This window comes from Podarcis gaigeae, assembly GCF_964106915.1.
Source record: "Podarcis gaigeae genome assembly, chromosome: 16".
Classification (NCBI taxonomy): domain Eukaryota; kingdom Metazoa; phylum Chordata; class Lepidosauria; order Squamata; family Lacertidae; genus Podarcis; species Podarcis gaigeae.
Window position 1 is genome coordinate 15033654 of NC_139693.1, and position 23058 is coordinate 15056711.

The 23058-nt window shown below is 45.2% G+C and overlaps 1 protein-coding gene across 13 annotated transcripts; it reads left to right on the forward strand.

Annotated features, from left to right (window-relative positions):
• Positions 1-1436: 1436 nt before the first annotated feature.
• Positions 1437-17297, forward strand: SF1 (splicing factor 1). 13 transcript variants are annotated; one of them, XM_083716442.1, is made up of 13 exons: positions 1437-1980; positions 4134-4280; positions 8952-9027; positions 11567-11719; positions 12353-12442; positions 12956-13139; positions 13312-13427; positions 13513-13620; positions 14023-14203; positions 14639-14915; positions 15151-15207; positions 15314-15472; positions 15979-17297. In XM_083716442.1, the coding sequence occupies exons 1-13, from the start codon at positions 1503-1505 to the stop codon at positions 16320-16322; spliced, it is 2370 nt and encodes a 789-aa protein (XP_083572568.1). In that variant the 5' UTR covers positions 1437-1502; the 3' UTR covers positions 16323-17297. The 13 variants fall into 13 exon arrangements, with proteins under 13 accessions (XP_083572568.1, XP_083572573.1, XP_083572574.1 ...); XM_083716447.1 differs by having other exon boundaries at positions 4152-4280; XM_083716448.1 differs by having other exon boundaries at positions 1438-1980; positions 15314-15476.
• The last annotated feature ends 5761 nt before the right edge of the window (positions 17298-23058 follow it).

Here is a 23058-nt window from a genome sequence, read left to right on the forward strand (position 1 = left end):
AGAGGCAGCCCCTGTTCAAGTGATCAATAGTAAGGCTGGCACAGGACACATAACAATTTTATTATTTATACGCCGCCCATCTGGCTGGGTTTCCCCAGCCACTCTGGGCAGCTTACATGTAAATTACATCCCAGAGATTTACGAGATCCCTTACGATTGGCTGCAGTCATTTGCATATCACTGACCCATTGGCACAGATGAGGGGCCTTTATTTGCATACTATCAGTTCATTTATGAGTTAGTAAGTCTCATCTGCCAACAATAAGAAACGGCCCAGTACTGTGGAATTCTCTGCCAACAGAGATTCAGCAGACGTCTGTTTCAAGTTCTGAATGCCCGCTTTTTTGTGCCGTCAGGTTTCTGCAGGCAATGAAGAATACACCTTTGCATAAGTTAGTGGATTTCGAACTTTTTAAATATGGTTTTTATTGTATGGTTTCATGTGCCATTGTTGTAAAATACTCTTCTTTTTTAAATGAATAGCAGTGTATAAATAGGATTATAAATAAAATGGCCATATGATTCCCCCACCCAATTCTTCCTTTGAAGCACTGTCCTTTCCCACATGGGCATGTATGACATCATGGAAGGCATGAATGACTTGAGGTGCAGGGCAGTTGGGTGTCCCCAAAACAGCCTAGTGGGCCCCGTGGGGCTCCTGGACTGGAAGTTCCACAATCCTGAAATTGATACAAATACAGACATATCATAGGCCACTGAATGAAGGTGGGTTTTTAAAATTAAGCCACGCCCATACTGTCCCCTCTAGCCCCGCCCACTACTCGAATGTGGCCCCTGAGAGCTTTTCCATGAGATACCGTGTGGCCCTTGAACTGAAATTAGTTGCTCTATCTTGGACCTTGACTTAAAAGGCGAGCCTCCCAGAATCCTTTGAGAACCCCGCAGGCTCAAACTCCTACTTTCCCATAAGCCTCTGCGCCGGGCAAGTGAGCCGCTTCAGCTCCTTGCTAATAAACTCTCTGAACCAAAGGTTCACCCCACCCCGGCTACCTTAAACTGTTATCCAATGACAGATAACGAGCTCCTTGACGTCATCCCTTCTTAACGTCCTTCCCTCAAACGCAGAAAGCGTAGTAACCCGAGAGGCGGGGGAGGGGGGGGGCTCAAGTACAACCAATCAGAGTTTCTCGCAGTTTCGAGTCTCCCACTTTTGAGCTACGTTTCCCGCCCACCGTGCTTCACAGCCAATCCATGACCACGACGGCCCGGTTTATAGCTGAGCGACAACCAAAAGACCCAATCCACTTCAGTCCTGCCTTTCCGTTGCCTTCCTGCCAATCCCTTTCCCGCGAACGCGCCCTTCTTCCAATCGCCTCACGGCACGGGCTGAGCGACACGAACCTTGGCCAACGGGGTCGTGCGCGGGAGCGCGAAGGACGGGTCCTGCAACCAATCGCCGCCTCCCGCCTTTGTGAGGGGAGACTTTGGCGTGGAAGGTTCGCGAAATCGCGGCGGGCGCCATTGCGTGTGTCTTTCCGTCTATGGCGACTGGAGCGAACGCGACGCCGCTGGGGAAGCTCCACCCGCCCCCGCCGCCGGGCAAGGCCGGCTACCCGCTGCCTCCGCCGGGCCTGGTCATGCAAGGGCCCCCGCCTCCACCGCCGCCGCCGGGCCCCGCGCAGGCCCAGCCTCAGCCCGCCATCCCCAGCCTCATGGCGGCCGCCGCCTTCCCCTTCGCCGCCCTCCCGCCGCCACCGCCGCCGCCTCCTCCGCCGCCGCCACCACCACCGCAGCAGCCCCAGCCGCCTCCCCAGCAGCAGCAGCCCCCGCCGCCGCCACCGCCGGCCCAGCAGCAGCAGCAGGCTCAACAGGCCCAGTATAGCCAGTACCGCTTCCCCTCGCCCCCGCCGCAGCCCCCGCTGGGCCTGGAGCAGCAGCAGCCCCCGCCGCAAGGCCCGCAGCACCTCCACCACCTCCAGCAGCAGGACGAGGGCGGACAGGCCGGGGCCGGGAACCAAGGCAAGTCGGAGGGAGGAATGGCACGCGGCCGCCAGCGCCGCCTAACGTTTTATTACTATTATTTGATCGCTGTTGGTATGAATGCCTCGCTGTCCAAGAAGCCCTCTTTCTCTTTGAGGTAGGCTAGGTTGAGAATGGAGGGGAGGACATTTCCTCCCCCGTCTCCATGCTATAACCCCGCGAAGCAGGTCAAACGCACAGGGTGAGAGTCTGGCTCGAGAGGCATCCTTTGCCATCACAGCAACCCTGCGAGGTTGGGCTAGAGGGGTGTGAGAAGGTGACTGTCCCGAGATCGCTCCGGAGGAGGAGCGGGGCCCAGAGGCTGATCGCCTGTCTCTCCAAAAAGACACTCTCTTGAGCCGCTACACCACGCTGTGTGTAAAACAGGCGACGTGGCCCATCGGGCTAGGATTGCCACGTGGTTCCTCTGCAGCTTCTAATTGTATTTTCAGTGCTCCTTATTTTAGGGATTTTCATGTTCCTGTTACAAGCATAGGTTAGGGTTTCTGGTCAAATGTAATAACTCAATTTAAAAGAAAAAGAAACCAAGTTTAACTCATAAAGAGCTAGCTGCACATCAGAGAACTTAACCAGATGTCACCGATGAAGCCAGATAGAGGGATTTTGAACTCCCCTTCATCTCATTTCCTTCGTGTTATGTTTACAAACATGATTCTAGTAAGCGTGACATTAAATACAGGGAGCTAGAGAAGGATTGTTGGAGTGGATTGAATGAAAGAGGAACGAATAATAAAATGCTGGTGTGGCTTTATTACTGTTAATAATAATAGGACTGGGAACACCCAAGTTTCAAATTTCCAAGCTCACTGGGTGGCCTTGGACTGATCAACCTACCTCTCAGGATTTTTGTGAGGTTAAAATGGGGGGTGGGGGAGAAGAATCAGTGTGTTATAAAAACAAATATAATGTGCTTGTTATGGTTTGAGAGAGGTTTCTAGTTAAACAGTGGACAGGGTTTAAGGGAGCTGTGTAATCTGGTGTGTTGGTGCCTTTGAAATAGCTGACGTTTCCCTGTGGATAAGGATGGACAAAATGCAGCCTATTTGTAGGACTGTTAAAGAATTGCGTAATAAAGCTTCTGTTTTTCTAACTCATATCATTTTTAAGGGCAGTTAATTTTACCCTGATTTTAATGTTCTCCAGGAAAAATCATTTTCATAATTTTGGAATAAGACAACAAGTCTTGTAAGTAGATTGTAATTCTGTGGAAAATGTTACACATCTGAAGGAACTGTCATTCATGTAATTTTGCAGTGCTTCATTTGGTGCAAATACTGTTTAATAATTAAGCAAATTACTTGAGATATGTACCAGGGTATGTGGAGAAATAAGTAGTAGGCCCTCATGTTCCAAATGTTTGCTGATCTAGAACTAAATAGTACTGTAGTAGCATTGTGTCCATAATCTGGGGGGCAAGGCTACTTTGTGTGGTGTTTCTGTATCCCTTTTTGAACTATTTTACCAATAATTTTTTCTTACCTTCGCAACAGTTTCATCTCAGAATATATTACTGTACTTCACAGTTTGACTTTGAATTGTGTATTAATGTTGAAAGGGCATGCAATTCTTGCTTTCTTTTTGGAGTCTTTAGTAAGATTAATTAACTGCATGCTCACCTAAAAGCCACAGGCATTAGCCAAGTTATAAAAAGAAGAAAAGGCTTGCTCAAGAGACACAGCATGCCTAAACTGAAATGACTTTGAAATCCAAAGGAACTAAAGAGTTGGCTCCCAGATTGCAAGAGACCCCATTGTCCATTTTATCTGTGTGGGAGCTTGATCATTGAAAGAATAGAGATGGTTTTGTTACGCTGTGGGCGCTTGTGATATGCTTTCAGGACCTTGTCACTCTTTCCACGACTTCTACTACTTAATAATAATAATAATAATAATAAAATTTGTATACCTCCCTATACTCACAGGACTAATTTGTTCTGTTAAAATTGTTTTTAATAATGAATTTTAAATTGCTGTAACCCACCCTGGGACCTGATAGTAAAGGGTGGGGGGGTAATAATAATAATAATAATAATAATAATAATAATAAGCCATGGTGGGGAACTTGAACAATGTTAACTAAGGCTATCTTAAAGCCAAATTGAACTTTGACACATATTAACTGTTCCTTTAAAGAAACCTATCTGTCTGCAGATTTTCCCAATAAAAAGAGGAAGAGGAGCAGATGGAACCAAGATACCATGGACCAGAAGACTGTCATCCCTGGAATGCCCACAGTTATCCCTCCTGGGCTTACCCGTGAACAAGAGAGAGCTTATATAGGTAAATACTCGTTCTTTTCCTGTTTTCATTTGTTCATGTCAGTACTGATCCAGACACTATTTTTGGTTGTGTGCGTCTGAGGCATTTAAAAATTGTGCTTTTAAGGGCTCAAGTTGTTCCAGCCTTGTTTTCATTTCTTAAAATAGATGAATATTCATGTCTCTGCTTAGAGTGAATTGTGCGCCATCCTAGCTCCTTGTACTGTTTGGGTGAAAGAGTGTCCTCCACAGGCACAGTAGAAAAGCTAAAGTCCTTTGAGGTGCTGGGGAATGAAACTTGCTGACATTTACTTAATTGGCCATTAAAATCTAATCAGGAGGGTCTCTTATTAGCTTCACAGACTCCCTGCTAACAGAGAACACTAAGAGTCCCTTTTCAAGCTGTATTGTTGGAAGCAAGTACCTCTTTTGCAGTGGAATATTGTAAACTAACCTAACCATGGTTCCCTTCTGACTTTCTCTTATGTTGCTATGCTAATTCTTTAAAGCTAAAATTGATACTCCAAGGTGGTGAAGATTGTTGATGCCACTCAAAAGCAGGGAGAGCCCCCTAACTTCTGATTTTTGATGGGTGGGCTTCGCTAGGTTAGTTTGTGGATCTGTACTCACATACACAATTGCTGGGAAAGAGACACTGTTCGGTTCTGTGGGAATCATGATGTTGGAACTGTTAACTGAAAACTGGGGAGTGACAAATGATACTGTATTGTATGTGGAACAGAGAACGTTATTTGCATTATTTGTATTGAGAAATGTGGTGTGACTGTTTATTTGTGACTGTTGATCAGTACTCCGACTGAAATCATTCTAGTGTGCTCTGGTGTTACATTACATGGTACAGTCCTTGCCTTCTCAATAAACCAAGGTTTTCCCCTGAACATAAGGCCATTTAATAACTGTTCATCTCATTAGGATTGCACAATAAGCTTTAACTCCTTTCTTATGCATAAATCACTGAGAATTTTGATATATCATGTATAGCTATCCATAATACTGCTGAGAGCTGCTTTACTGCTCTAAAGGCTTGCACAATTTTCAAGGTTAAGTCAATGTTTATACAGTGCAGAATATTCTCTCTTGAGTCGGTCAAAGTTTCTGTATTGAAAAGGTGTGCCGCTTAATGCAAGTTGGAAAAGCTGGTTGTTACCTTGTGCTCTGCACTGCATTCCTGAAGAGTCAGTTTTCTTAACATTTCTGAAGTTGTTTTTTTATTTTTAATTTACCTCTACTTAGGCTTTGCTTAACCAAGCTACACTACCTGATCCCTACCTTATATTCTTATTAACAGTAACTTGGTACTAATTTAATAGTTCTTACAGATCTGGTAGAGAATCGATGTGGGCGAAAGAGTGGTTGGCTTGAAATGATCAAAGAGAGCAGCCCTGCTGTTGAACCATTTGGTTTAGAAATGCATTAAAAATAAATTCTGATATGTAATTGAGCAGCTCTGTCAGACTCTGCTAACAAACAGCTCTGTCTGTAAATGGATAGAATTGGGTCAGAATTCTCAGTCTATGCGAAGATACGAGTGCTCCACTTGCTTAACTAACTGGTATGGTGAAAATGGGCCTTGTAGTCCACAACAAAACTAGGTAAAGAGGCAGAGGAACGTGTGACCTTTATTGAGTCTAAATACTATCACAAAGGTACATGCACATCTGTAATAAGGGAGTGAGGAAGGCTCCTTCTATGTGAAAGAGAATATACCATTAATGTGAGAGATGAAATACCAGTGTCAAAAAAACGTAGTATTACAGCATTTCAATAAAGGAAAAACAATTTTTGAAAAACCAAAGCTTTGCTTGTGAGCAAGCTCTGGAAATAAGTTCCAACGTGTTCTGAACTTGGCCATGGTCAACTCTATTGATTTCAGCAGGTGATTGATTTGCTTGAACCTTTTCAAATTATGTTTACTTCAAGGAGATCAAACATGAAGAAGTAATGAGATTAGAGCTTGTTGAAGGTTTTTCATGTCACTTACTTAAGATGAATAAGTGGGAACAAAGTTTGAGAGAGATTCTACAGTAGAGCTAGACACTGCCTGGCCTGGAGGAGAAAAATTGGCTGATGAACTTTAGGCTGTTTTCTGCATTCTTGGAAATGTATTTGCTAAGGACTGCAGGCTTTCTCAGTTATAATCCACATTGAGAAGCCTTGGTGACACACAAATGATGTTCATAATATGTCTTGTGTTATCACCAGTAAATAACATATTTGTTCCTTCAGTTCTCTCATGTCTCCATAACATAATATTTAATGTCCAATAGTGTTTCAGCCCCACATTTGTTTTCACGTTTAACATCAACTGAAGAATCTAGATGTTTTCAATTATTGATTAGATAAGGTTTGCCAATGCCTAAAATAATGAAGGAAATCTTTTAGTACCAATTTTTCTGTTGGTTTTGGCTCACACATGGAATGCATTATATTTTGATGTATGTACAAAGCTCAACCACCTAATATCTCATTTGTAAGATTGTGGCTGGAGAAACTGACAGCTAGTTGCATTTTCTGGCATTGTTGGATTTAATTTTAAGGGATGTCACAATAATATAAAAATACAATATTAAAATCAGTTAAGATAGTTTACAATTAAATGTATTTAGGGCTCATTCTATTATTTTATCTTGGGCATCAAAGGCCAGGGTAAAGAGGTGCATTTTCAGGGGACGACAAAAGATATACAGTGAAGGTGCCAGATACATCTCTGAGAAGGAAATTCCACAACTTAGGGGCTGCTACAAAGAACGACCTCATCAGGGCCATCATGTCTGAACTTCTGAGGGTGGTGGAACTGCCAAGAGGGCCTCCGTTTGCTGAACATAACACCTGAGAGCATCTTTAGGGGAGGAGTTGGTCTTGCAGAATTTGGGGGCCTAAGCTCTTTAAGGCTTTAAAATGCTAATGTGAGCACCTTGAATTGGGCAACCAATGCAGCTCTTTAAAGGCAGGTATTATGTGCATTCTAAATGGAACTCTAGCCAGCAATATGGTCACTGCATTTTGGACCAGCTAAAGTTTCTTGGTCATCTTTAAGGGGGCAGACACAGTAGAGTGCATTGCAATAATTCAGTCTGGAAGTTATTAGAGCATGGAGTGCAGTGGTTAATTCATCTCAGCCTAAAAGGGGTCCTAGCTGTGCACCAGCCAAAGCTGGAAATAGGCATTCCTAGCCACCAAGGCCACCTAAACCTCCAGTGACAATCCAGCAGTTTACCTGACCCCAAAGTATAGGGTCTGCTTCTTCTTGAGGATTCAGCTTCAGCTTACTGACTCAAATCCAGCCTCAATTCATTGGCTTGTGTTTTGGCTCTTTATAGCATCTTCCAAAGTTACTCTCAGTTATTTCAGGGGAATCTCCCAATTTGACATGGCTCCATAGCCAGCATTATTTGTTGTTGTCCCCCCCCCCCTTTGTGTGCCAGAGGCCTATGGAAAGAGGGATTGATGGTGTCTCATCATATTAGGCTTTGGAGCAAGCAGAAGTGGCTGCTTTTGTTTTTCCCAAAGCTCAGTGCAACATGGAGAGCAGCCCTCCCTCTCCTGTATACAGAAACCCTTTTCTACCTCCAAAGCTCAGCATGAAATAGAGGCCTCCTCTAAGATCTCAGCAATTCATGAGAAGCTGGGTTGTGTGGTGTTGAGTGGCCTTCTCTCACCAGGCCTGCTGCGCCCTGGAGATAGGTTTTGTCAAGCCTGGATTATCTGCATCTTCTATGTTCTGTTACATGTATAAGGAGTCTCTTATTAATATGGGTGTGGGTGTACCTTTGCTTAGTAGTGATTTGGCTCGCAGTCTACAAACCATTTCCTCGATTGTAGCCTGACCGATGTCTGGGAGACTTGAACAAAGCTGCTTCAACAAGGGGCTTCGGTTCTGAATCCCAAACCAGTTGCTGCTCTGCCTTTGAAACTCTTCACTAGTTGAGCAAATACTAATCCTTGCGCTATGTTGGATGAACCAGAGTAATTTTTTTTTATTCTGGGTGTAAAAATCGATTGGTACATGTTTGACATCTGTTAGTACTGGGTGTTCGGTTGTCTTTGTGCATTATTGGATAACCAGAAAATTAAAGCATGCTTTCCTTTAATTATGCAGTTCAGTGTTTAGTGTTTGCTAGCTAGCAGAGGGTTACATAATACATGCAGATCATGGCCAATATGACAGAATCTCAAGAAAGAGACAACGTCTGCTAATCGGGTATGATCAAAGTTCCATCTTAGATTGACCAATGCATTCATAACAAAGCAAGATGGTTCTGATGTTTTAAAAGACGTGAGCATTGGTGATGGCCAGCCATGCTTCCTACTAGAAGTCTTTGTCCAATTATAGAAAGTTGGGATGATTATCTTTCAGTAGCTGGAAATAAGATTCACAAAGATTAGATATTTTATTTTATTTTTTGCTAACTCTCAGATGAATGCTTTGCTTCCTGATGTGTAATGTTTTTTGAATACTTGCTAGAAATAATGAGAGACTGTTCTGGAATCCTGATGAACATATTTGACTGAAATAACATTGTAGGGTCTCCTGATCTTTATATTGATGAAGTATCAGTCATCCCTTGCAAATTCTCCAGTTCTTCATGCTTTGATGTTGAGATTTGAGATGTTTTTTGGTAACATTGTCTTTTTTCCATCCTTTTTTCTTTCCTAACCTGGTTTCTTCCAGTGCAACTGCAGATAGAAGACCTGACTCGTAAACTGCGCACAGGAGACCTGGGCATCCCCCCTAACCCTGAGGACAGGTTGGGAAACAGTTTTAACCAGCTGACAGTAACATTTTTTACCTTTTTCAATAATTTTTTGGTGGCATCATAATGTCAGTTCAATGCAATTTCTTCCTAATGAAATGTCTTCAGTGGTCTAATTTGTCAGAGATGGTAGCTGAGATCTTACTTGCTAGGGAAGGTAAAACCAGAAAGGGATAAAGGTTCCATCCTTGCTTGAGGATTTCTAAGTCTGTAGTTTGCAATTATTTAACCCGACCTAAGAAAAAGATACATATATGGTGGCCAACTAATTTTAACCTGTTCAGTGCTGGTCTTGGGCAAGTGTCCAGAGGTTTTTCTCGCAGGTTCACACTGAGGAATCCTCAGCACAGTCACTGAGTCTGAGCAGCCTGGAAACTTTTTCTGACAGCTGATTTTACAGTACTTTTCAAGTGGTGGCTGAGCATGGTTTTTAAACCAGATGGGTACTAACCAATTTCTTTGGTAGCAGCTACTACACAGCATTGGCCAATATCTTGGGATTTGGGGCCCAAGCAGTACTGCACCTGCAGTATGCCGAATTGGACACCTGTGGTTTTGTTGGGCATCAGTGTCATCCAACAAAATAACTTCTGTGTTTGATTCGTTTTTTAATTGGCTTGTAAACATTAATTTCTTTATCACAAGGTATAATCAGGAAATTGTTGTGTTATAGCATGTTGCACAACTTGCAAACTAATTCTTGTTCTTGAAGTGGAATACACTTTCCCCTTAAATTTGGCCCAACTGAAACAGTTATTTGGGACCGTAAATAAACATGGTGAGGCTGCCAGTAGTTTTGGACGCCTTGCAAAAGAAAAGAGCTTTCAGCTCTAGTTCTTGGGGCCTGATATTGCCTATTTTAGTTTTAAAAGTACAGTTGAGGAATACCTTTTGGACTCCCATAATGGGCTTTGAGTTAAACTTGACAGGTGAACTCATTCTTGGTGGGAGCAGATTTATATGCCTTATTTTTGTGCTTTAGAAGAGTAACATGAGGTGTTGGGTCTTAATGTAACAGAAGGTTAATGCAGAATGTGGGGTGGGAGTGGGGCCTGCAGTTACTGTCATATATACGTAAGATGTTCTTGAACTGAGACCATACTGGCTAAAATACATGATGCCATTAACATATAGTAAAAGTGAATTACCTCACTTGCTTTCAGAAAGACAGCTCTTACTAAAGGCATGAAGCTATTAGATACAATCAGCGTTAAACTTTTCCTGAAGGTTTAATCTTGGAACCATCAATTTATTAATTACCCATGTCTTTGTGTTTAAAAGGATCTACTCAGCTAGTGAATGGGTTTATTTTAAACTTATTAGTGAATGCTGACTGGGGGAGATAAAATTGTTCACATTGCTTTGGGACTGTTAAGCCTTCTCAGGTCCTAGAAACGGAGGTGTAATTTAGATGTGATCACTCCTTACAAAATCTGACCTTTTTATTTCATATTCTTGTGTTGATGATTCACTTCAGGCTGAGAAGACATTGGGATCAACTGGCTCTAATCAATCCTTTAACCAACTAGAAAGAAAGATTGTCTAACTAAAATCCCAAGGTTTAGGTTTCTGATTACTTCAAGGATGTATTTTTTTGATAACATGACCAATATCTCTTCCCTTCTTGCAGCTAACTCTAAATTTTTATTTCAATATGTTTGGAAAAAGATCCATAAACTTAAGCAGAATTCTAAGAGTGTGGCTTTTTTACCGCAAGTGCAGCTGTGATAAATCAAACTGACTCTTTTTAATTTTAGTTATAACATTTTTATTTGTTAGAACCTCTGGGCATCTAAACTACATGGAGAAAGCAGGTCTGTCTCTAGCGGTTTACAGGCCCAGACTGTGGCATGAGAAGGGTGGGCTTGTTGAACTTGTACCCACCCCAGTTCTCTAACTCTTAAACACAGTAAACAGGTTCAGTCGGCCTTGATGCAGCCAGCAAAATGGAGGTAAAGCCAGGACAGAAGCCTTGACCCGTCCACGTGGTGCCAGTGAAATAGGCATAATTTGTATTGCCAGAAAGGGTTTGATAGAAGCTTAACCTGTCTTGTTACTTTTCTGATGTTAAAAAGTCCAGGGTTAACATGAATAATTCTTTATTGATTTACCTCCTGCACCAGGGTTCTTTCTAATTGTTTGCCTCCATGGAATAATGAAGTTGGAAAGTTTGTTCTTTGTGTGAATCAACTTTCTCCATCTTCCCTGCCCCCCTCCCCTTTTTTAACAACAGGCACACTCATGGCAGAGCTGTTGTCATGGCTGTGTGTGACCCCACTCCCTTTTCTGCACCCCTCCTTACCCAATAAAATACCCCAGTTTTTTTCTTCCTGGTAGCAGGCAGTGGTTTGCTACAGCCGCCTTGTCCATGAGGCATTAATGGGCATGAGTGAGTTTACACCTTCCTTTCCTGTGGTCTCTTATTTCATTTTATTTTTCTAAATTGTGCTAGAGTTGAGGGGAAGCCTGTACTTAATAAATAGCCTCGAGGGTTCAGTTGCATGAGAAATAACTGGAGATTGTTCCTCTGCAGGTCTCCTTCCCCTGAACCGATTTACAATAGCGAGGGGAAGCGTTTGAACACCCGTGAATTCCGTACACGCAAGAAACTGGAAGAGGAGAGGCACAACCTGATAACAGAGATGGTGGCGCTCAACCCAGACTTCAAGCCACCAGCTGATTACAAGTAAACTGGGGGAGAAAGACAAGTTTGGGGTTAGGGGTAGCTTCTTTCTTGCCCAGCCTATTACTTGAAATGGATCTAGCTTGCCTCACAGTCACTTTGAGCTTGCTTAGCAGCATTTCACATAAATCAAAACTGAGTAAAAGATATTTCTTAAGAAGACTCAGCAAATGACATTATAGTCAGTCAAATACCATTAAAATAAAGAATTGAAAGGTCTTCGGCAGTCACCTAAACACATCTGGATATCTGACAAGTTAACAAAGAGGAGAGCTCAGAAGGTGAGGCAGTGCAGCTGAGGAGACCCTGCTTTGCATTCTCACTCACCAGATCCCGAAAGGTGGGGGCACTCTCAACAGGGTGTCTGAAAATCTTAGGTGGTCTGGTTTGTATTTTATCAAAATTAGCAGCCATTGTAGAATCATTTGCTCAATAACCACTTTGAGGTGTGTTTTTTAAAAAACAAGTAGTAATAGCATTTTTAATAAAATAAATGAACTGATTATGGCCTCTCAACTGGTGCTATCCCAGGGCCTCTTTGTTTTGAATTGTTTTCAAGGGTTGTCAGTTTGAGCTTGGCAGGGGTTTGTTGTTGGGGACAACCACGCATGACACTTGCTGTCTAATCATTCGCAGACCTCCAGCAACTCGAGTGAGTGATAAGGTGATGATCCCACAGGATGAATATCCTGAGATTAACTTCGTTGGGCTTCTGATTGGACCCAGGTAAGAGCATGTGTTTCTTCCATGCAGGGTGGATAATTAAGTGGCAAGTCCAGAATCATGGGAAGGTTTTGGGAAATGGTCTTGATGTCAAGGGGTGGTGATGTAGAATGTTGGATGCGTGAGAATTGCTTTAGCTCGTGAAGTTTTTCCTCTGATCAGATAAAATGTCTAGTTTAATGTGTCACTATTGATCCTTAGTAAATTCAGCAGGCATACTGTAAATTTTCTGTTTCTCCCCACAATATTTCCTGAATGATTAAGACTTTAATTATGAGGCAAGGCTGATCCTTGGAACCTGTTTTGTAAACCTTGTACAGTAGCAATAGGATTAGGTTCCTTTAGCTATGTTGTTTCCTTATCACTAACATTTATTCCCCCTGCCTTCAAGATAGCCTCCTAGTTGTTTGTTTGTTTCTGAAGCTATTAGTGGTGGGAGTGCCTTTTCTCTTTTGAAGACACTCAGAGTGTTGGCTGTTGATTTCAACTCTTGGATTTGGGTTCTCCCCATTCTAGAGGGAACACATTGAAGAACATTGAGAAGGAGTGCAATGCTAAGATTATGATCAGAGGCAAAGGGTCTGTGAAAGAAGGGAAGGTGGGCCGGAAAGATGGCCAGATGCTGCCTGGTGAGGATGAGCCACTTCATGCTTTGGTCACAGCTAACACCATGGAGAATGTGAAGAAGGCAGTGGAACAGGTAAAGGACACAGAGGGCCAAGCAACAAAACACTGTGTGATCCTCCCTGTCTCATGCATTGGTGGGTGTTTTGGAAGTTTCCTGCATGCCCCCTGGAAGGACCATGGTAATCCAATCTGACTAGTGATCCAATCTTAATGATAGAGCAACATGCACTCCTCTCCTCTTCTAGATCCGTAACATTCTGAAGCAAGGCATTGAAACTCCAGAGGACCAGAATGATCTGCGCAAGATGCAGCTGCGGGAACTGGCCCGCCTCAATGGGACACTGCGTGAAGATGACAACAGGTGCGTATTGGTCAGTGCCCAATTTCGCCCACTGGAAAGGAGCTTGGGTCAGTTACAATCTTTTCTTATTACTGTCCCATTTCAGAATTCTGCGTCCATGGCAAAACACTGAGACTCGCAGCATCACCAACACCACTGTGTGTACTAAGTGTGGAGGAGCTGGCCACATTGCATCAGATTGCAAATTTGCCCGGTAAGCCTCAGCTGGGAAGGCCTGAAAATTGCACTGCTTGTGCTCCAGAGCGAGGAGCAGGGCATCATGCCTGTGACAAGGTGTGAGCATCTGCTTCCTCTGAAGTGTGAAGATTTAATGTAGGTGTTTTATCCCTGGAATAGCTCACTCAGTAGAGCATGAGACTCTTAATCTCAGGGCCGTGGGTTCAATCCCCACGTTGAGCAAAAAGATTACTGCAATAGATGACCCTTGTGGTCTCTTCCAACTCTACAATTCTATGGGTGCCTTAAATAGCTTCTGGTAGAAGTGAAGATACCCATAATTGGCCAGGAGGGGAGGATTACTGTCCAACTCAGGACTTGGGTGTTTTCGATATTGCAGTTAGGATCTTGGCCTCTGTAACTGGCTTTCTCCTTCCAGGCCTGGAGACCCCCAGTCAGCCCAGGATAAAGCACGCATGGACAAGGAATACCTGTCTTTGATGGCTGAGTTGGGAGAAGCTCCTGTCCCAGCATCGGTGGGATCATCTTCTGGACCTTCCAATCCACCACTGCCAAGTGGTCCAAGACCTTCGGGGCCAGGAAACAACCAGCCACCTCCTGTGAGTAGTCATGGGCTTCTCTAGGTGGAAGGTCTTGGTGAGGGCAGATTGAAAGACATGGGAGTAGATTCTTCAAGTATTTCGAAAAGGAATAATAGGATTGAATTGAGCCAGTGTGCCTCGCAGGACATCAGAAGAGTTTGTTGTTTCTGTTATGTGGAAGTAAAAAGTGTAACATCCTTGGACGGGTGAGGGTGTCGTTAATTTTGGCATGGCTGCAAAGGTAAGTTTTAAAACACTTGAGCACTGCTTGCTGAAATTTCATAATCCTGTGGTGAGGGGTGAGCAGATATTCCCCTTGGACAGGGGTTAGGATTTTGATACTTTGCACTGACCGATGGGCAATTCACTTCTAGTGCAGAGTGTACATGGCCTGTGATCTTCCTCGCTTGTTCTTACCTCATTGGAATAACTGCTCGTTTCCATCTCTCCTAGAACCGCCCGCCATGGATGAACTCTGGCCCCTCTGAAAACAGGCCCTTCCATGGCATGCATGGTGGTGGCGGAGGTGGAGGCGGTGGTGGAGGAGGGGGGGGACCTGGAGGGCCTGGTGGCCCTCACAATTTCCCCCACCACATGTCAAATATGGGAGGACATGGGGGTCACCCAATGCAGCACAACCCCAACGGTCCTCCACCTTGGATGCAGCCTCACAACCCACCAATGAACCAGGGACCACATCCTCACGGTCCCCCTGGGCCCCATCACATGGGTAAGTACAATCCAGAACACCACGGGGAGCCTACCGAGGGGGGGGGGTGAGCCTTGGCGATCTTGGGAATGGGTAGGGTCAACCTCAGTACAGCCTCATGGGCTGATGAGCCTTGCCCTTCCATAGCCCAGTCTTGTTTATTTTTGCTCGTGGCTGACTTTGTCATGATGACCTGGGCTGGTGGAGCTCATCAATTCCAACTGTTGCTAAAGCTATGGTCTCTCATTCCCTTAAGATCAGTACCTGGGCAATGCGCCAGTGGGCTCTGGGGTCTATCGCCTCCAAGGAAAAGGTGAGCAACCTGTTTGTTTCTTTTTCAAATTGAGGTGGGGGCACACAAAGCATGTGTGGGTGTTACCCGGTTCTACTTAACTGTCTTTCTGGCTCTGACCTTGCAGGTATGATGCCGCCTCCGATGGGTATGATGCCCCCTCCGCCCCCTCCACCCAGTGGTCAGCCTCCCCCGCCTCCCTCTGGTCCTCTTCCCCCATGGCAGCAGCAGCAGCAGCCTCCACCCCCGCCTCCCAGCAGCAGTACTCCCTTGCCATGGCAGCAAAGTGAGTAAGAGCACTTCTTTTAATTTTGCACCTCTGTGACCTGCCTCTGGGCAAGCTAAATGTGGGTTGGTGGCCACCGGCCAGTTCTTCCCTCTCTCTTTCTGTGCCTTGCTTGCACTTGGGGGAAGTTGTTGACCTCTAGCCTGGCCTTCAGCACCTGCAATAAGCCTCTTTCCCCCTTGATTTGCAGCTACATGTTTATCTGAGCTTGGCTCCTCAGGAGGTTCCTCAATTGGCCACCCCTCTGCCTCCAGGGCCTGACTTTTCCTTGCCTTGGCCAATTTTTGGGGGGAAAGTTGGCAGAAAAGCTTGCATATCTTAAATGGGAATCACCTTGGTCAGTGGGGATTGGAGCAGTATCCTAGCTATGGGTTGATTATTGATGGGCTGGGTCTTTTTCTTCTTTGGAGAAGGTCGGATCGGCCATTTCCCTGCTTGATGCGGGGCAGGGAGGAGCAGCTTGGCTCTGAGCTCTTGGGGTGACCACTTGGTGTTTTAAATCCTAGATACGACGACCACCACCACCACGAGCGCTGGCACCGGGGCCATCCCTCCATGGCAGCAGCAGCAGGGAGCGGCGGCGGTGGCAACTTCTACGGGGGCCCCACAGATGCAAGGCAGCCCCTCCATGGTGCCTTTGCCTCCAGGGGTCCAGCCTCCGCTTCCGCCCGGGGCCCCGCCTCCTCCCCCGCCCCCGCCGCCTGGCTCCGCGGGCATGATGTACGCCCCTCCCCCTCCTCCGCCTCCCATGGACCCTACTAATTTTGTCACCATGATGGGGGTTGGAGTGCCAGCCTTGCCACCATTTGGCATGCCCCCTGCTCCCCCCCCACCCCCACCACAGAACTGAAGAATGGTTTTTCTATACAGTTTTTTCTTGCCAATCTGGAGCCAGGAGCTGGAGGGGAGACTTCTGAAACCCAGCCAGGAGCACATGAGGAGTGTGTGTTCCTCTTCCCCCTCCTTACTCTGTACTTAGAGAGGTGTGTGACTCTTGTCAGAATCCTTTTTTGATGACTGACTGGTGTACTTCAGTAGCAGAACTTGCCCATCAGGACACTAGTGCTGAGTCTCCCCGCCCCCCCATCCCACGAAGTGAGGTCTGCACCACCATCCTAAAGTTTGGGAAAGTCCATGTGAAACTGCCAGGTCTAGCCATGGTGGTAGCAACGGTGGCAAGGCCCCTTCTGTGTTTAGATGCAGCTCTACCTGCCTTGCCCTCTGGGGTGGGACAGTGGTTTTTGTTCATTTTAAGTTCTTCTTACAGAATTAGATTTTTAACCTCATCTAAGAGACACAAGTTTTCCATGGCCACATGTATCTCCCATCACGGAAAAGTCTTGTCAGTAGAGTTAAAGAAGCAAATGGATTATTTCCGTAGATTTCTTTCTCTGAAGCTGGACGTCGCATGCACTGCAGTTGATACGGGGAGTGCCAGTTTTCTCCCCTTTTCTCCATAGCAAAGGAAAGGCAGACTTCACAGGGTGGGCCTTCCTTTAAAACTGGGAGTGGGGGCTTTAGGCCCTCTCCTCTACTCCCGTTGAGTAGTTAAGATGAAGTCACAATTGAGAGGGCATCTTCATCTCTTTTGAAGTCCATTTTGATATTGTCCATCTGCCTAGAAACTCCTTTCTTTTCTTTTTACATGCCTTGAGTGTTTTGTGGTTTGGGGTGGACCCGCCCCTAGATTGAATGATTTTTGTTGACAATGATGTGTGTACAAATGCTTCATTCGATCTCCTGTAACCATTTTCTTAATTGCTTTTTGTGTAAGAATAAAAGAGCAGTGAAAGGGAGGTTCCAATTAAATGCAGCTTTTAAAATAGTTCTTGTTGTGCATCCCTTTCCTTTAAAGGGTGGGGGGAGCAGAGGATTCTGTTTCGGGTGTTTGCTGCTACCAGTAGGTGGGGGCCAAGTTCTACAACATCAGCTAGATGTGTCCTGAGAATACTCTACTGAGCCAGAGGGCTCTTCCCCTGTATGCTACTGGGAGTTATCAGTGAGTCACTTCTGCTTGGAAAAGTTCTACCAAATGGCCCTCATCCACTGTCAACTCCCACTCTTGCCAGTTGCTGTTCTTGTCCACTAGTAGAAGCATGTGGACAGTTCAGTCAATTTCATCTTTGAAATTACAAATCTCCTTGATCTGCCTGAATGTGTTGGCGTTGTTTCCCTCTCCTTTTACGGATTTTAACTTCCTCTAAAACAGAGTTACAACTTTGTGGACAGGCTTGAGGCCTTCTGGCTAGGTCATTAATGCCTGCTAGTGGCTGGTGTGTGTGTGTAGCATCTGAGGCAGTGGGGTCCTTTTGAGCAGTCCCCCCTGCTGCTGCTTTGGTGGCTCCAGCGAGTGTGAAGTCTGTCCTCTCCACAACAGATTCCTGCAGTGTTTCCACCCATTCAATTTGCTGTTGGTGTCTTTGTGCGTCACCTGAATACAAAAGTGCTCCAAGCAAGAACATTCTGTTCTGAGGCTTAAGGAGTATGCTGGTGTCCCCGTATTAATCAGCCGTTTAACAGCATTTACGCTGCACAGAGATGGCAGTTAAAGCCAGTTGCAAGGGATGCTAAAAATGGTGATGCATGCCCACCATTTTTGTTCACTGTTGGGATGCTGTGTTCCTCCTTTCTCTTCCACTGCCCCCCCCACCCCCAGAAAAAAAAGAGACATCTTGGTTAAGAACTGGCAAAGCTGTTTGGCTGTAAACTTGCCGCTACTGTTCCCCCATGAATATAAAGGTCTCCCCACCCTGTTTCCAGTCTGCATATGAGGGTCAGAATATCAATTAGGAGAAAAGCACTGGCATATTTAATTTATTTAGGTGACTTAAGGTGGTATTAAACCAACTGCAAGACACTCCTATTCATAACTAGATGGCTGCTCTCTTGTCAACTCTGAGTTGCAAATGGGAGTATCATAAACCACTTTCCCTTCCCTTTGTGTACTTTAATATAATCCTGGAAAGAAACCTTGTTGGGATATGGGGAAGAAACAAACCCAGGAAGCTGAGCTGGGGAGCCATTGCCCTCGTATTGGTGGGGGGTGTCTTCCACCCCAAGCACAGGAGTTGAGAGGTAGCTCACCTCCCAAGCAGGTTCAAAATGCACAGGAGATAAAACACCCATAAGTGTCCTGGAATCCACACTTTGCTCTTAAATGGTGTGGCCAGACTTTCCTATGGAGACAGTTTGCTCCAAGCTACCCAGGTTGTCTAGTGTTCTGCCAAATCCTGGCTGCAGCAGCTTTGTGGTTACATAATTGTGTGAGATCAACCCCTCTGTAAGGGAGGACTTGAATGCAGTTTCTATTTGTTCCTAGAAGACAAAAAATCTTATTCCAGGATCAAACCATAAAGAGAATTGTAAAAAATTGTGATGCAGATTTTGTGGCCCATTTGCTATCTTGATGGGGACCTGCCTTAAAGCTGTCACTAGGGTTACAGAAAATGGGCTTAAGTGTGATTCTGCACACCTGTGCAGAAGAATCTGCCCTCCAAGTCAGATGGGGCAGGCAGGCATGGCTTGCGAGGGTCTGCAGTCCTTAAGGGCTTGTGTAGGCTTCTAAACCGATCAGGTTTCATCTCCAGCCAAGTCACCCAATGCTCTCTGTTTAGCTTTATGCCTGACCTTTGGGCGAAGTCTCATGGCATGCAGCTCCCTCCTTGCTTTGCTCTTTAACTGTTTCATGCATCTGAAATAAGATTCAAGTTCCCATCTGAAAGCTCCTAGAGTTTGAAAGAAGCAGTTCACCTAATGGCCTGTCACCTTTTGAGGTGGGTGGTTATGAGATTCGCACTGCAGAGTCAATGTTATCTACTGGGGACTGACTCAACTGGACTCTGCCTTGTGCAGAGAAATACTGAACTCTCGGACCAAGTAATGCTTAACCAGCAGAAGTTTGAAAACCAGTTGCTTTTCAGTACCCCCCCCCCCCAATTCGTGCCCATTAACTTTGCAGGCCATCTTGGTGTAGTACAGTCAGTGTAATAGGTTTTGCTATGTAAGCAAATTTTGCATAACTTACTCTGACAGTATGGGGGTAACAAGGTTGCTGAGTGCTTGAGTCCTATTTTTCTTTACTTCTCCTGCTCCCCCTGCCACTCCTTGTTTCTGGCCCTCCTCAGACTTTCTAAGATACTGCCATGTTTATTTGTGTAAGCATAAAGAATACTGCTCCCAGAGAAGAAGCTACACTAGTCTGTAGCATCAAAAAGAGGCAGATGCTGCTATAATGACTGATAATGGCACAATTTTCATGCCCACTTTACCAGGTGCTCATCAAGGTTTTCCTCAGTTGGCAAATCTACATGTGCACAGTTCCCAGAGGTATTGAAATCTTCATTTTAAACAACATGCCGGTCAGAGGCAAATGATTCATCCTGCCGACTGTTGTAAAGCTTAAGGTAACACACATTACTTAAAGCTGAGATTCTTGGCAGGCAGAGCTGCTCTCTTTATCCACTGCTTCCAAGTGGTTGAAGTGGGGGCTAGGTGTTGTCTGCCTTTAGAGCAACTGTCCCAAAATGCTGAGTTTTGTATAAATTATGCAGATTTGCAGCATAATGCTTGTTTTGCATAATCTGGGAGGGAGGACTTGAGACACTGGGCTTCCTGTCCACTGGAATTTTTCCCTAGCTAGCTTTGGCAGTGAAGGCTCAGTGGGTTGGATCCAGACTTAAGTTAGTTGTGCTTAAAGGTAAAGGGACCCTTGACCATTAGGTCCAGTCGTGACCGACGCTGTGGTTGGGGCGCTCATCTTGCTTTACTGGCCGAGGGAGCTGGCATACAGCGGCCAGCATGACTAAGCCGCTTCTGGCGAACCAGAGCAGCGCATGGAAACGCCGTTTACCTTCCCGCCGGAGCAGTACCTATTTATCTACTTGCACTTTGACGTGCTTTCAAACTGCTAGGTTGGCAGGAGTAGGGACTGAGCAACGGGAGCTCACCCCGTCGCGGGGATTCAAACCGCCGACCTGGTCAGCAAGCCCTAGGCTCTGTGGTTTAACCCACAGCACCACCCGCGTCCCTATCATAGTTGTGCTTAGTTCCTGTTTAAATGAACGGGACAACTTAGGGAAGGCCAACCTTTCAATGCTTCATTTCAGTGAGACCCAAACTACTAGGGTGCAAGGCTCACCAATCTTTTTGATGCAAACCTTAGTCATAACTACTGCTGTGATCTTAGGCACAGTTTGATGGGACTGAAGCATTCAACAAGCAGAGGGAGCACCCTGAATAAGTTTTATTTGCAAAAAACAGGTCTGGACACCTCATCTCACTAGGGGATGCTTCAAAATGCAACCACACAAATACACACTGCCTTCCTGATCTAAAGTATTACTTGGGGCAATGTGCTTTTGACATTATCACAAATGAGCAATTGGGGAATTTTATATTGTCACCATGGATAACATGGACAAAAATCTGAGGTTTGTGGTTGATCCAGACGGTGGTCTTGATGTGCTCCTGTGTCTTTGGGCTCTGGGGCTGGTGAAAGTGTCTTTCCTTCTACAATTTAGGAAGCTCAACAGTAGCCTAGACCTGGGCTCACATCCCTCATCAGCCATGAAGGTGACTGGCTGTTCCTGGCCTGGTTACCAACAGACCAGGCCTTGTCCTCCAAATCCTCCAAGTTCATGGCACTGGCAAGTGCCGCAGAGGATGCCATCGCTCCTGCTGTGAAGACAGCCCAAGCGCCGTGCATGCCACCCCTCCCTGTGTTCATCCTACATCAATGCAGATACACCCCCAATATTGCAAGGAGAAGCAGGAGCTGGCTTGGCTGATCAGCTGATCAGTCTCGGAGACCTCATCTCATCAGCTAGATCCAATAAAGGAAAGTCAAGAGCAGGCTACAGCCCCCACCTTCTCTGGCTGCAGGCGCCAGGTGTCATAATCCTGTTACTTCTTCAAGCTCAGCCCCAGCTAAATTTGGGATGCCTTGCACAGCAGGAGGTGAGCAAAGTGCACCTGTGCCAACCAGGACAATGTCTGGGGTGGAGAGGTGAGCAAGAGCCATTAGCTTTGCAAGGGATGAGAAGAGCTGGCCACTCCCCTTTCACGAGAGGAGGCTGCCTGTTGGCCTTACCAGCCCATCAAGGCCATTTCCCTGGCCCGGGTGTTGTGTGCTGTTAATTGTCCCTTGCATCAGCTCCTCTTTCTCTTGGGATAGTGAGGCATTTCTAAGTGCCCAAAAATGTTTCCAGGTGTGACATTGGTGGGTTTGATGCCATAGCACAGATGCAGAAAGTCATAAGAGTCCGACGGGTTCCTGAAGCCCATCTAGTTCAACCTATGGTCAGTGCAGAGAACCCAGACTAGAACGGATGGTGGCACAGCCTCTGCTTGTTGACCCCCCAGCCAGGGAGAGAGCCCACCCCCAACTAGGACACTGGTTGTCAACACCCTTTCCTCGCATAACTTGTTTCCATGTCCTTCTCACCATCTTCACTGGCCTCCTCTAGATCTGATATGGTTTGCAAATTATCCTTGTTAAAAGTGTAGCGTATGAAACTGGACACAGTCTTGTGCTTGAGATCTGATAGGTGCAGAAGATCTAAATATGACTCCTCATGGCTTGGGAAAAAGACACCTTAAAAAAAGAATTTAGATTTTATATATTGCAAGTAGTTCATAAAACCAATACAATGACACAAAAACTACAATAACAATAGCAATGTAAACTAAGCAAGTGGGAAAGAGTGAACATCATAACTCCAGGAGATAAGAAGTTATTGTAAAGAAGTAAACTCTCTTCACAGTTGTTAGTGATCAACGTTCAAGCTGTTCTCTGTTGTCTAAATAACCAAAGTTTGTTGTTCATAAAGTTCCATGGGTAGCAGGAGGATGAAGAATGCCACTGGATGCAACTACATATTCAATAAACTTGTACCATGCATATGTAAAACTTCCCTGCTTCTGGCCCCTTTCTTTGTGCTTTCACCTTAAAGGTTAAATATTCCTTTCAAGCAATTTGCCAACATTCCTTGTACCAAACAGTAGGTTTTAATGGGGTTGCTTCCAATGTCTTCCAGTTACCAACCTAGCTGCCACTATGCAAAAAACTATTAAATCTTTAATGAGGATAGTTTGAGAAGAATCATCAAATATTGATAGTAGAGCTAATTGAGGGTTCGTCTGTATTTTTTTAAAAATAGTTATTTGACCTACAGTCGTACCTTGGATCTCAAATGCCTTGGCTCCCGAATAAATCGGCTCCTGGATGATCAAAAACTGGAAGTGAGTGTTCTGGTTTTCAAACAATTTTTGGAAGTTGAACGTCTGATGGGGCTTCCAGTTGGCTGCAGGAAGCTCCTGCTTTGGTTTTTGAACGTTTTGGAAGTTGAACGGACTTCTGGAACAGATTCCATTTGACTTCCAAGGTACGACTGTATTTTGTTGAAAACGAACCAGAAGGTGAACGTTTCTTTACAGGACCACCATGTGTGAAAAAATGTACCTCTCTCGCCACAGTTTCTCACAGTTTCTCTCTTTTGCTACACTTCGGGATACTCCCTTGTTGTGATTTCAGCTTCTTCTGCTTCCCTGTTGGATCTTTTGTCTGCTTTTGCAGGTTCCCTTCAGAT

Bases quoted from the DNA above. Each gene is read 5' to 3' on its own strand.
- SF1 (XM_083716442.1), top strand. From the start codon at position 1,503: ATGGCGACTGGAGCGAACGCGACGCCGCTGGGGAAGCTCCACCCGCCC. The intron at 4,281-8,951 runs GTAAATACTCGT...GGTTTCTTCCAG, and splicing joins ACAAGAGAGAGCTTATATAG to TGCAACTGCAGATAGAAGAC. The intron at 13,428-13,512 runs GTGCGTATTGGT...GTCCCATTTCAG, and splicing joins CTGCGTGAAGATGACAACAG to AATTCTGCGTCCATGGCAAA.